Source organism: Lolium perenne, chromosome 4, assembly GCF_019359855.2.
Source record: "Lolium perenne isolate Kyuss_39 chromosome 4, Kyuss_2.0, whole genome shotgun sequence".
Classification (NCBI taxonomy): domain Eukaryota; kingdom Viridiplantae; phylum Streptophyta; class Magnoliopsida; order Poales; family Poaceae; genus Lolium; species Lolium perenne.
Window position 1 is genome coordinate 108,843,088 of NC_067247.2, and position 13,797 is coordinate 108,856,884.

The 13,797-nt window shown below is 46.4% G+C and overlaps 1 protein-coding gene and 2 pseudogenes across 1 annotated transcript; 1 reads left to right on the forward strand and 2 right to left on the reverse strand.

Moving 5' to 3' along the window:
* Positions 1-665: 665 nt before the first annotated feature.
* Positions 666-2,802, forward strand: LOC127293617 (uncharacterized). The gene is made up of 9 exons (XM_051323258.2): positions 666-787; positions 1,298-1,487; positions 1,649-1,688; positions 1,804-1,889; positions 2,006-2,091; positions 2,219-2,279; positions 2,362-2,394; positions 2,485-2,520; positions 2,650-2,802. The coding sequence occupies exons 1-9, from the start codon at positions 666-668 to the stop codon at positions 2,740-2,742; spliced, it is 747 nt and encodes a 248-aa protein (XP_051179218.2). The 3' UTR covers positions 2,743-2,802.
* Positions 2,803-2,973: 171 nt separating this feature from the next.
* LOC127297837 (U2 spliceosomal RNA) lies at positions 2,974-3,135 on the reverse strand (annotated as a pseudogene).
* Positions 3,136-6,069: 2,934 nt separating this feature from the next.
* LOC127297838 (U2 spliceosomal RNA) lies at positions 6,070-6,191 on the reverse strand (annotated as a pseudogene).
* Positions 6,192-13,797: the final 7,606 nt, after the last annotated feature.

Sequence of the window (13,797 nt, forward strand, 5' to 3'; positions counted from 1 at the left end):
CTTTACTTTTCTGCTAAACTTTCCGCCTATGCAAACCAATTATGATGAATTATGTTAATGTGGTAGAATGTAGAGGATTGTAGGTACACAAAACTAGTGCGGTATCTCTAGTCTTTTACAAGAACTGTATAAAAGGGTGGCTGGGTTGATAGAGAAAGACGCCATCACTCGTTCTTCTTGATAAAAGATAGGACATACACTCCCAGTTCCTTTTGCTTCCGCGGCATATACTGGTACTTGTGTATTTAATGAGTTTTAGTTTCTTTGCTGGTTTACTGCATTCTTTTTTTCTAATACGGCTATTGCTCCGGGGTCCCCCCCCCCCCCCCCCCCCCTAAACTTTGTTCTATTTAGACGGTTAGGATCTCTGCTGATACCCCTTCGTGGGTTGACTTAACATGTGTGTTTGGTTCATGGACAAACATGTACATGATGGGATGGGATAAAATATGTTTAATTAACGATTAATAGAAAAAGATAAATATGTCATTAACACACCGGTTAATATGTAATTAATGGGTCCTTTTCCCTTTGTGGTAGAGGCCGGACCTAGCGGGCGGCCGCCTACCCGTGCCTAGCAAGGTCACTACCCGCACATATTTAGCGAGGCCGTTTCTGTCGACTGGGTGTGGCGCAGACGTAGCAAGCTCGTTGCTCGCCACGCCATGGAGGCCGCCGCCGCTGAGCTAGGGAGCCACGTTGAAATCAAGCCCGCCGCTTACCACGCCCTGGAGGTCGCCGATGTCGAGCTGGGGAGCCACATGGAAAAGCAAGCCCACCGCTCGCCGTGATATGGTGGCCGCCGCTGAGCTGGGGAGCCACACATACGATGGTGGAAGGTGTCGGAGTCGCGTCGACGACCATGGATTCTCATACGGCTAGTGAGATTAGTCATGAAATTCACGGATCATATGGTCCAGCCTTTCTCAGAAATATTCGGCTTTTCGGATGGGATCATTCATATTTTCTGGTCACGAACCAAACACACGTTTACCACCTGGACATCGTTCGCAGAGGGGACACCGGAGCACAGCCCTTCTAATACAGGATGCAAGGTCATCGATATTCTGCTTGATCTTCCATTTAATTTATGTATTTGGAAATGTTTTCTGTATCTATATGGGCACCCAAGTTTACAAAATAAAGAAATTTGATGGATTCTGGATCTTTAGTTACACAAGCTGCTGCATTGTCCTTTTGCCACTTGTTATGCCTTCGTTCTAAAACAGAGAGTTGCACAAAACAGACAGCCAGATTTCCATGTTCCTTACTCACATGTGGTGAGCTTGATTTTCAGAATGAAGTCTAACAACAAGACAGCACAAAGCAGTGATGTTTCTTACGTGTCGAGCATGCTGGCCTGTCGCATTCTCAGGGCAATGCAGCCGACAAGGAGTTTACTTCGTTGGACCGATGACCTCCATAAGATGAGAACTGAGTTCCAGCTCAGTGGCAAGGCAAGGCGAGTGCGCAGCCAGCCCGCCCGGGTTCGAATCCCCATCTCGCGGTAATTTCGCGGGAGGGGCGAACTTTAATCGGGTTATCATCCTAGCGTCTATCCGCGGGGAGAGTCCCATTTCTACCTAACAACATATAGTCAAGGGAGGGATCATTCCCCCGTTGGTCAACGTTTTATGATCTCCATAAGATCTTCGTGGAAGCTGTAGCGCAACAAGGAGGTCCCTATGGTTTGGTTTCTTGAACTTTGATCCTACAATGTCGAACAATTCATTGTTTGTTCTTTTGATCTGAAATCTCTTGATGAAACCGACGGTGTGTCATTCAACTCTTGCAACTCTTTAGAGGCAAAGCCAACTACGGTGAAGCAGACAATGGAAGCTATGGGAGTCACAGGCCTCACAATCCAGAACATAAAAAGCCACCTCCAAGTACCTCATACGGCCCTACGATCTTGCAGCTTTACACCAGATATAAGATATAACTTGCATCATTCCCGTTCCACAGTGCAGGATCTGAATACACTTTGCTTATTCTTGTGTGCCAGAGATACAGGGAAAAGTGTGATTTAGGAGGTCAACCTCCTCGGGATGTTCGAGGTGCTGCATCACCAATCATGGCAGGACATAATCTGTATGATTCCTATATGCAATCAGATTGTTGGATCCGCATGCTTTTCCTGCTGTGGTCTTTTCTTAGAACACTGACTGACGGATTGTGGTGCTGGTGCATAAGTTCTGAAACATGTTCTGATGCGCAGGACATCTGACAGTGAGATTGTGATGGACAATACCGCAGCTATGCGTATGGCTGAAATGGAGGTATAAATGATTTCTTCAACTGAAGATTTGGAAATTTCTCGTCATTTGTTTCTAATCGAAGCTATGTTTCCTCGTGAATTAGATGGTGAACTATTTTCTTATGGATGACAGGGAGGTACAGTTTTCTTTGCATACCTGCAAATGCACTTGATCTGTATGTGAAGGTGTGATGACAACCTTATATTATCTATGTTGCCTCTTGCAGATGGTGGATAACGAGTTCTCTGCAGACGAGGTGCAGGTACATTCAAATGATCAAATCATGTTTTACCTGTTTCGACTGATCACTGTCTCCCTCACATTAACGAAGTTTTTGATGCTGACACGCGGTAACACTTTGCTACTGTTACATAAAAAAAAATTGATACAGATGATGGAGAACGAACTGATGAATGAAATCAAGGCGTCGCCAGGTTCTCGAAAAGAATTGCAGGCAGCACCTTGTGCTTTCAACGGTGCATGAACCAGCTCATATGCGTAGTAATTCGGCAACAAGAAGAATGGTAGGCTAAGGAAAATGGCAGGACTCAGTCACAGCGCCCTTCCAGTTGCTTATAAAATAAAAAATTTGTTTCCACAAGTTTTTGTATGCAGCAAATCTTTTGATGTGGCTAAATGTACAGAGTTAAGTTCAATCATTAAAAGTTGTGGTCTTCTTTTCCAGTCCGATTGGTAAAACATTTGATTGACTTGGTTGGGGTGCGCCAGGCCTGGGCAGTAGTGCAACACCCAGGCAACACCTGAGGGCCCCAGTGGCAAGCCACTGTGGTGGACCCTCCCCCACAAAAAATAAATTTAATATCGTTGTGGGCACATGGCCCACATATCAGATATCTATACCTAATAATAAAGGGAGTAGCGTTTCCGTGGTTTAGTCCGTCACTTTACGCTTTCGTCAATCCGTCTAGGCGCTTTCGTCCTGTCCCTGTGTATACCACGTAGGCTAAAGCGTTTGAGTTCGGGTGGTAATCCTTACTGGTACCGGTTCCATCTCTGGTTAACAGGAGGTCTGGTCTCTCTTGTCTTCCTTTGTAAAACGTTCGTTGCTTCTTTCCACGAGTCCCGTCAGCTCTGATTACTATCCAGAGTTGCCTTCGATCAGACTTGCCGTATTAACACGGGCTGACCCGGCCTTATAATCCATGGCGCGACTTCATCTAGCGCAACCAGACGCGTTCGGCTTTGGACTTGCCACACATCCCGAGCCAGGGGTCAATCCTCTCGAAGAACTCGATTTGCAGGAAGGCTATTCTGAGAAGTTCGAGGAGGATCCGGGGCAACCACCGGAAACCGTCCAGCCGAGGGTGCTGACATGCTCACGATGTATCCTGTGAGATGGATGGCTCCGTCTTCGAGCTGTTGGATCCGGCAGAGGTGTACGTTGCTCGCTATGAACATGTGGTGTGATCCGCTCGGTGATTTTAGCAAAAGACAGAGGACGGAACTTTCCTGCTCCCAATCCGCTCGGTGACTTTTGCTTGTAGTTGTCAGAAACAGTAAACCTCATATATTGTTGCTAGACGCATGAAGTTAGTTGAACCTGCTGTAGCGCGGGCAATTAATCCAGAGTGGACGTTCGTGAACTCTGTCAAGACAAGAAGTCCACAAACAATAGCACAACAGCCAGCCGGCCAGCCAATCCAATTAAACAAAGAACAAGCAAAGGAAACTACAGCAACTATCCTCGCTGGCCTGTTAATGTGCAAGTAGGCGGCATGAGCCTCCGCTAGCAGTAGACGAGCGATATCCGCTTTTCTCTCAGGATGATTTACCGACCTAACACTGAATAATTCTTGGTATGGAGATGCCTGGTCTGGGCATGTACAAATCTTGATGCTTTCGACAGAAACTTTTTCTTTTGAAAGCTCAACGGGGGAGGGGGAAACCCCTCCACCTGAAGTGAAAATTTATTGAATCATATCGAGGGTTTACAGAGTTGCTCGCAAAGCAGCATAGGGCTTACAGACGGAAACCAAACGCTACAAAGTCACACAAAATAGGCTCTAAGAGCGGACAACCATGCATCTACAGGTTGCCGATTGTGGCGACGGGGAAGCCGGTGAAGCCAGAGGTCACAGTGCGTCGCGAGGAGGGAGAACATCTGCCTGGGGTGCAAGCGCTGGGCGTCGAAGACCATGCGGTTCCGGCTCTTCCAGATGATCCAGAGGGTCAGCAACACCAAGGTGTGTCGCACCGGCGGGACGAGGTCACTGTGGGCAGCGGCGAGCGACGCGCAACCCTCAGCCAGGTCGGTCGCCGAGGCCGCAGCATGCGCCCCAAGGCCGGCAAACCAGGGCCCCAACCGAGGGCACCTGAAGAAGAGGTGCAGCGGGTCCTCATCGCGGCTGCAGAAAGGCAGCGAGCGGCCGACAGGATCCCGTGCCTATGGAGCAACACACGCGTCCTGGTGTTCCCGTGACGGGCGATCCAGAAGAACACTTTGACCTTGAGTGGCGCGAAGTTCGCCCAGTTGTAGTCGGAGAGCGGTAGCACGATGCCAGACGTTTTCATGACACGGTAAGCCCCAGCCGTGGAGAAGGCGGCGGCCCCCGGTAACGAGCGAGTGTCGGGATCATCGAGAGAGACGCCACCTGGAGCGACGTCGCCAGCGCGGCAAGCTGGGAGCGAGCGATAGCCGTGACGCGGGGGTGTAGCGGGATATCCAGTGGTGATCGCGCAAGAGCCGCGGCCACCGTGATCGACGGATCAGTGCAGTGAGTCAACAGCTCGGGGACGCGTGCGAAGAGGGGCCCGGCGGCGTGCCAATTATCAAACCAGAACGAGGTAGTCGCACCATCGCCAACCCGCACGTTGGTGAGCCCGCGGTAGATCGCGAAAACACGCTTGAAGGATCGCCACGAGGGGGTGTCGAGGGGCGACGGAGGCTCGGCGATCCCATTGGCGCCATACCAGCGGCGAAACTGGCTGTGATGGAATTGAATCATCCATGACTGTTATGATCTAAATCCCAATGGGTTTCATACCATGGAGAGGGTAAGTTTGATTGCTATATCACTACATTCTTTAGTCTGTTGTCTTTTGAAAAAATGATACGATGCTGCATTTGTGTAATATAGATTATAATACATTATTTGCTGATATCAGAGAATTAAGATTTTTATCTGAGTTGCTTTTCATGTAAGATATTTTCTGTTAAAAAGCCAATGTGGTAACAAACACAACACGTATGCATACCAGTTCTTCGTATCATGTATTATTGAAGTCATCTACTCATGCATTATTAATTGGCAGTAATGTAAGTAATATATGTACACTAGATTGAAAATATAGATACGCACAGGTTCTCCTGTAGAGATGCTAGGTTGCAGGCTTCCAACATATGAACCAAAAGAATAATAGCATCTATTTAATTCTCTGCAAAAGCTGGTTCCATATTTTTAAACTAGCATCATTGTTGCAAGCGTTGAACCCTTCAATATTTATAGACGGTAAGTATTGATATGGATAAACTTATTACTTGATTTAACCGGTGATAATATCTTAAGCAATGATGTTTCGTTGCTTATGGATCTAATTATCTCGAACAAGTATTGGATGGCTGCTACCTATAATGCAACCTCATTTTTATATTGCTTATGGCTGTTTCAAATATAAACATATTATAACTAAAAAAATGTAAAATAATGGAATAAATAAAAAATAAAAATGAATTATAAGAGAGTAGATCAATTAAATAAAAAGATTATAAAATATAAAGATTATAAGTAATGGGCGAACTAAGGCTAGGGTTTGCAGTTTATCCGACGTTGAGACAAAATTTAGATCGAGCAGAAGTTTTTAATTCAAAAGTTGTTTTTCCTCTTTCCGTTGCAACGCACGAGCATATTTACTAGTTAAACTGATAAGAACATATACTACACTTGATCTTAGCCAAAAGGCCGAGAAAGGTATGAGTTGCTAGCGCGGCCACCCCGTCCTTCTTATAGCACAGCCGCGCCCGGTCTCCTGCTTCGCTCGGCGAGGTGGGACTAAACAAACGAACCACTAGACTCAGCTGGCGTCGGGGAGCAGCCAGGTTCGAAGAGGCTATCAGGCTAAGTGGGCTTTCGTTTCAGCAGGGCCCGTGGGATGTGCTCAGATCGAGAGATGCTTCGTTTGGCCCAGTCGCCTTTGTATACTCGGCCGATGAGTACTTATTTTTAGCCCAAGAATGCATGTCCGTACTACCCTGGTAATACTTGGCCACTCAGCCGAGCAGCTACTATGATTCAAAAAATGTGATCATATACATAACTCCATTTCATGATATAAGCCGTTTTAGCAAACTATGTCTCAATGAAATTGTAAGTTCTCGTTGTTCGATGTGCTATATGCTAGTACTATATATTACTCCTGGGACGAAACTAAAATCGGTGAGAATAAGTTGCGATATTGCATCAAATTATTGTGTCGATAAGTTCATTCCAATATTATCCATTGTAGTGGACTCAGAAAAAGTCAGCCAATCCGTGCACAACTAAAGTATGGAGTTACTAAGCAAATAAACCATGCAAAATTGTGCGACTAATCGATGTATGTGTTTTATAAGCAAGAAAGTGCCAAGTATGTTTATACCCGCACGCGTATGTATAGAAGCAATCGGGCAAACACACACTCAGGTGTAGATATTATAGCATGTTCAAGTTCTTGCATGATTATTTTCCATTGAACTAGATTTGTGGTAAGTAAGATCAATTGACAGCTAGCCTTGTTTACAAGAAGCGGTAGGTTCAAGAAATAACACACTCAGGCGTTTTTTGAGTAGGGTTAGATCCGACATACCGGTTGCATTTGGTGCCTATCTACCTAGCGTTCTTTGGTCCTCGGTAAGTTTCCATGCGGAAGGTGTGACTATAAAAAAGAACCGCATACTCTGCACTTGCTCACCTACTTAAAGTTGTACAATTTAGAGTGAAGCACGCACGCATCACTAACCCGTAACTAAAATTTCTCTTGAGAGACGGCAAATACTTGACATTTAAGCCTTTTCGTCTGAGATAGATCAACGTATGTATGTGAGGCATCAGGAATTGTTAACATGCTAGGGCGATAACAGGTGCTCTTCCGTAGACTATTTAGTGAAGGTTCAGAATCTTATCGAGCTGAAGATGAAGTGTATTCCGTGAAGGTTCAGAATATTAGAGATATATTTCGTGTGCATGTATTTGGTAGTTTAGGATTTGCAATCGTATTTTACCTTATCTCTAGGAGAGCTTTCTTGATCTTTAAGTCTTGTATCACTATATATACTCGTTCATGAGGCTAAATAATACATTCATCATATTCCGCTTATCTCTCTATCGTTCTACGTGGTATCAGAGCGGCACGCTCCTTGACCTTCCCCCTGGGAGGTTGATCTCCATGATTTGCTCCGGGGCCGCGCAACCCGTATGAGGGTTCGCCCGCCGATCGGTTGATCGGCTGCCCTTAGTCGCCCTTAGTCTTTTTTTCGATCTATCGATTGGTTCTTCTTTGTCCGCCAGTCGCTTGACCGGTGTTTTTTTTTTGGTTTACCAATTTTAGATCGGATTGAGTTTCCCATCGCCGTCGTCGACCTGCGTCTCTACTCTGACAACGGCGTCGATCTACACCGGCCATCCTCAACAGCCGTGTGGCATGGCCGCACGCGTCACACACGGGAGGCCTATGTGCGACACAACAGGTTGTCTCACCCACACGATATCCATCGCCGGTTTGTCTTCGCCTTCATCGTCTGGGACATCATCGGCAACGTCACCATCGGCTCTGATATGCGTTGTCCACGCCATGGGCGTACAACTTCAAAGTCGGTCTGATCAACTGATAGCGCGCACGTCTCCGCTAAGCACGCCCCCGAGCATAGGGGTGGACACAAAGCTCAAGGCTCGAGGCTTGGCTCGGACTCGACAAGGCTCGGCTCGGGCTCGACTCGGCTCGATGGCCAGGCAAGCCAAGCCTAAACATTCTAATCAAGGCTCGAGGCTCGACAAGCCCGCTCCATGAAGCTTGCAAGCCGGCTCGAAGGCTCGATGTAATAAAAAAATGTCATAGCCTTTGCCAAAAATACATCATTTCACAATTAAAAAACAATTTAGAATGAATACATCCATAACATTGTCAAACAAGTTTCATAAAATACTAATAACAAAATAATGTATCACAAGGTTGCCATACAAAATGCATTCAGTTAGTACAATATGAAGTTTCATGCATCAGCAACACATGCACTTACTAGTAGAGCTAATAGAACATGCACCGTGATGAGCAGGTGTCCAAATTAAATATTGTTAAACAATGCTCTGTTAGCGTTCCCAAACTGGAACCGAACCAGTACTAGCAAAGTAGCAGCCGGTGGTGGAGAATCAGAAAAGGAGCAGCCGGAGATGGGAATTCGTGGTGGTCTGGTTAGAGGGGATGAGCAGGGTGCCGGTGCCTGGCAGATCTGGAGGAGCTGGCTGCACCGGTAAGGAAGACCATTCACTGACGGACGGAGGGCCACTGCTACCCCCAGATAACTGGCACCTCGCGGGAGCTAAGGCATCAAATCGAGAGGAGCAACTGAGCAAGAGTAGGGAGAGCCATGGAGGAGGAGATGAGAGCGCTGGTGGCTGGCACGAGAGGTGATGGTGGCAGCGGCCGTGGCGCCGCCGGCCCTGCCTGAGATGAATGACAGAGTGAGAACGAGGTCAACGGGATGGGAATTGAGGACGGATTCCTCCCACGCTGGGGGGGCAGGTAATTTGGCTGTTGGCTCGACGAGCCACCGAGCCGAGCCGCAAGCCTCACGAGCCTCGCCTCGAGCCTCGTTTCTAGGTAATTTTTTGCTACAAGCCGAGCCAGGCTCGGCTCGATTTTTCTCGAGCCTGTCCGAGCCAAGCCACGAGCCGGCTCGGCTCGGCTTGATTCCACCCCTACCCGAGCACTCGGCTATCACTGATCGAGCATCGGTCTGCTATTGCGTCGCCTCTTCGAGTCACAGCGCCGCAACCTTTGGTCCACAGTACCGGCCTCTGGCGCACCTTCCAAGACGTGTACCTCACCGGTAACTAGGGGTGGAATCGAGCCGAGCCGAGCCGGCTCGTGGCTTGGCTCGGTCGGGCTCGTCAAAACTCGAGCCGAGCCCAAGCTCGGCTTGCTGGTACAAAGTTTCTAAAAAGAAGGCTCGAGGCTCGGCTCGAACGGCTCGCGAGCCCAGCCAAAAAAATCCCCAATGTCTTCCTTCTTCTCTGTCTCGTACGGGCCAAAGCTCAGGCCTTCCCACGCCTCCGCCGCTCATGCCTCCACCCACGGTCGCGACTCCTATCTCTACCGGCGACCGCAAATTTGAGCGGCCACTCCTTCGCTGGACTCTCCTTCCTTGGAATCTTCTCCGCTGGTCACTCCTTACCTAGACGTTGCTGCACTGGTCGCTACTTGTTTGAGCACGAAAGCTTCGTCCATGGCGCTGTCCCAGGAAAAATCAGAGGCTCTTCGTGGGTAACTGGTCATCAACAAGGGGCTGCTGTGGTTGATCTACGTGGATTTGGTCTTGTAAGATCGGTTGCTTCTTGGTAGTTTTTTTTTTGCGAGGAAACCACTGATTATATTGAAACAAGAGTTACAGAAAAGAACACCTGAAAGCTAGAAATTACACACAGGTCCTTTCTGCAAAACAGCATCGCCGACGCGGAGAAGAACGTGCCGGTGGCGGGCCGCCGCTGCATCTTCGCACAAGCCTTGGATCGGAAGATGTCCCCAGGCGGCGGGGTAGTCACCGGACCTCGAACTCCGGGGAGCCTCCACTCTGCTCCGCCGGTAACGCCGTCTTGATCCAACATCAGGGGCTTCGGGATTGTCAACTGGATCCGCCGCGTCGAGATCCAGAGGGGGATAAACGCACGCATCGTCCACCGGGACCCGCGAGCGCGGACGAGGAGGCGCTCCGCCATGGCGCTCCGAAGAACTCCACCGCTGGAGGGGACGAGCACCACCTGCAAAACGAAGACCAGCCGCGCCGCCCACTCCAAAACGCCGGTGGCCAGGGTCCCAGCAGAGCCTACCCTACACACACAGACGAGACGAGGCTCCCCCATCCTCCCGCCGGCGCAGCGGCCGGCGGAGGACAGGGGACCCGGCGAATCGACGGCGAGGGGGTGGATCTGCTCGGGGGTTCCAGAAAGTCGCCTCTACTGTAGCGGGAGAGGAGACGCGTATGAAAGTCGCTTCTTGGTAGTTATTCCCGAGTCTTCTTAGATTAGGTGATTTTATACAGTTTTCTAAGACGTTTTAGCAGTTTATAGATTCACTGATCCTTGTTTTGTTTTTAGTCTATTTTTAGCGTGTAAGTTCACTTCTCTTATATTGTATCTAGTCTAAATGAAAAGTATCTAAAATATTTTATATTAGTGAATGGATTGACTACTCAGTAGCTATGATTTCCTTTAATCTTTTCATTCATTCTTCCTTTCTAAGTGATGAATTATTTTTACACAGAAGTTGAGTTGTAGGCCAAGCTACTCCATACCACCCATAACAATTGTTGTGGCTTTAGTTAACAATGTTATAAATGTATCTATGCTTAATTGTTTTTTATAACTGTAAAAGTTACATTTTTATTAAATGTTTATGGCAAAATAAATTATTACATCGAGCCTTCGAGCCGGCTTGCAAGCTTCATCGAGCAGGCTTGTCGAGCCTCGAGCCTTGATCGAAAGGTTGAGGCTTGGCTTGCCCAACCTTCGAGCCGAGCCGAGCTCGAGCCAAGCCTTGTCGAGCCCGAGTCGAGCCTCGAGCTTCGAGCATCAAGTCCACCCCTACCGGTAACCTCGGGTGCTGCTGTATGCCGAGCTGGTCGGCGCGGAAGCCGGTTGCCGCACACCCCGCGCCCAGATTACTAAACTGGGCCGCAGCCCAACATCAGGTAAGCTGGTTTTTTCTTTTTCGTTTCTTTTTTTCTGTTGTTTGTTTTCTTTTTTAAAAGAATCTTTTTTAAAAATCTGAATATTTGTAAAAAATTTAAAAAAATTAAATTAAAAATAAATCACTTTTTAAAAAATCTGAACATTTTCAGATTTGAACATTTTTTAATTTGAACAAAAAATTTATTTTTTTTCTATGAACAATTTCCGAATTTGAACATTTCTAAATTTGAACAAAATTTATTTTTGAACAATTTTCGAATTTGAACGATTTTTATATTAGAACCATTTTCAAATTTGAACAAATTTCGAATTTGAACAAATTTCATATTTGAACAAATTTTAAATTTAAACAGTTTTCGAATTTTCGTAATTCTCAAATTTGACGTTTTTCGAATATAAACTTTTCTATTTTGAACAAAAGAAAAAATAAACAGAAAGAAAAAGAAAATAAAACAGAAAACGGAAAAAGAAAAAAGGAAAAAAAAGAGAAAACGAAAGCGAAAAAGTTAAATGGGCCAGGCCCAATACCCGACCAGGGGTGTGCGGCAACCCGCATCGGCACCGACCTGGTCGGAGAAACCTATTCATCGCTTATTGCGATCTCTATCTCGGACACCGCACAGGAGCATATTTATTGGGCCGGCCCACTATCAGCGATGGGGCTGTTCATTCGGTTTTTCGTGGGTTCTGGTCACATAAGTTCCTGGCTCTTCGTCGGGTTTTTTCTTTTTCTATTTGATTTTTTCTCCGGCTTTTCCTATCTTTTTTTCTACTTCTTTCTAATATATTAGCAGTTTCCTGAACAATTTCTGAAATTCAAACAAATCTTAAATTTGAACTTTTTTAAATTTGAACGTTTTTAGGATTGAACAATTTTCTAGTTTGAACAATTTTCGAAGAACACTTTTCAAATCTGAACAATTTTATACTTTGAATATTTTTTGAGTTTGAATGTTTTTCGATTTGAAACACTTTTCAAATCTGAACAATTATTAATTTGAATTTTCTAAAATTTGTATATTTTAAATGTGAACAATTTTTTAGTTTGAACATTTTTTGAATTTTGAACTTTTCCAAATTCGAACTTTTCAGATTCGAACATTTTTGAAATCTGAACATTTTTTGATTTTGAATTTTTTTCAAATTCGAACTTTTTTAGATTCAAACATTTTTTCAATCTGAACATTTTTTGATTTTGAACTTTTTTCAAATTTTGAACTTTTTGAGATTTGAACATTTTTAGATTCGAACATTTTTAGATTTGAACATTTTTTAATTTGAACTTTTTTGAATATTGAACATTTTGAGATTTGAACTTTTATAGATCGATTTTTTTTAATCTGTAATATTTTTAATCCAAACTTTTTTAGATTTAAAATTTAAACAATTTTTAAATCTGAACTGAAAGGAGAAAATAGAGGGAGAAACAATACCTTTTGTTGGGCCGTACGTGGAGCGGCCCAGAAGGGAGCTCTTCAGGCGGAGCGAACCGTCACTCCCGCTTAAGGCGGAGAGTAGGCGCTCCCGACCTGGTCGGTGTATAGGACTGGCCGGTAACCTCCCGCCGCTGCGTGTAGGACTTTGGTTTCAGCAGGGCCCGTGGGATGGATTGCCCAGACCGAAAGATGCTTCGTTCAGCCCAGTTGCCTCTGTATGCTCGGCCCCACGCTTGATGAGTACTTCGTTTAGCCCAAGAATACATGTCGGTAGTACCCTGGTATACTTGGCTATGTGGACATTCTCAAAAAGAAGTAAGCTTGGCTACGTGGCTTTTCTCCAAAAAGAAATGCTATGTGACTCTGTCGTCAAAAAGAAACTTGGCTATGTGACTGAAGCCACTCAGCAGAGTAGGCATTGACTATACCGGTTCCCCATGTTCTTCTTACCTATGATCCCGAAAATATGATCATATATATCATCCCGTTCTATAATAAAAGATGTTTTAGAAAACTATTTTAGTTTACTAAAATGACTTATATTGTGGGACGTTCTTGTTTGTTCATATTATCAAGAGAATAGCATAGCAATTTTCATGGACGGGGTATGTAAGAGCATCTCCAGCCGTCTCCCCGACAAGGCGCCTAGAACACCTTTTTTTCATCCGAATGGACGAAAATGGCCCAGTCGCGCCCCAGACTTCTCGTTTTCATCCGGATTAGGCATTTCATCCGTCCGGAGAGCTCAGGCCATCCCCGGCCCCCCGAGGTGCGCTCGGGGACTCCGGACGAGAGAAAAGCGGGGACGGGCCCGCTCTGTCGGTGTGAGAACAGACGAACCCCACCACTTTGTCCACGCAAATCTCTCCTCCCCTCCCGTTGCTCTGTCGCTGCCGGTACCACCCCTCGCCAATTCGTCGGCCGGTAGCCTCAACTCCGTCGTTCCTCCACCCAGCAGCCTATATTCCGTCGCCCGTCGTGCCCTCTGCCAATTTTCCGCCGCCGGGCAGCTCCCTCGCGTCGCTCCTCGTCGACACACCCGACAGGTGTTCGTCCAATTGCTTAGCCGAACATGGACTCCAACGAGGAGGAGGAGCAGATGTTCGCCCAGCTTCTTGAAGAAGAAACGACAGCCGCCGCCCAAGACGAGGAGCACCTGCTAATTCTAGCTTGCTTGTCCGGCTTGTACGCCGAGTCGGCCAT

Bases quoted from the DNA above. Each gene is read 5' to 3' on its own strand.
- LOC127293617 (XM_051323258.2), top strand. From the start codon at position 666: ATGGAGGCCGCCGCCGCTGAGCTAGGGAGCCACGTTGAAATCAAGCCC. The intron at 1,890-2,005 runs GTACCTCATACG...CTTGTGTGCCAG, and splicing joins ACATAAAAAGCCACCTCCAA to AGATACAGGGAAAAGTGTGA. The intron at 2,521-2,649 runs GTACATTCAAAT...AAATTGATACAG, and splicing joins TCTCTGCAGACGAGGTGCAG to ATGATGGAGAACGAACTGAT.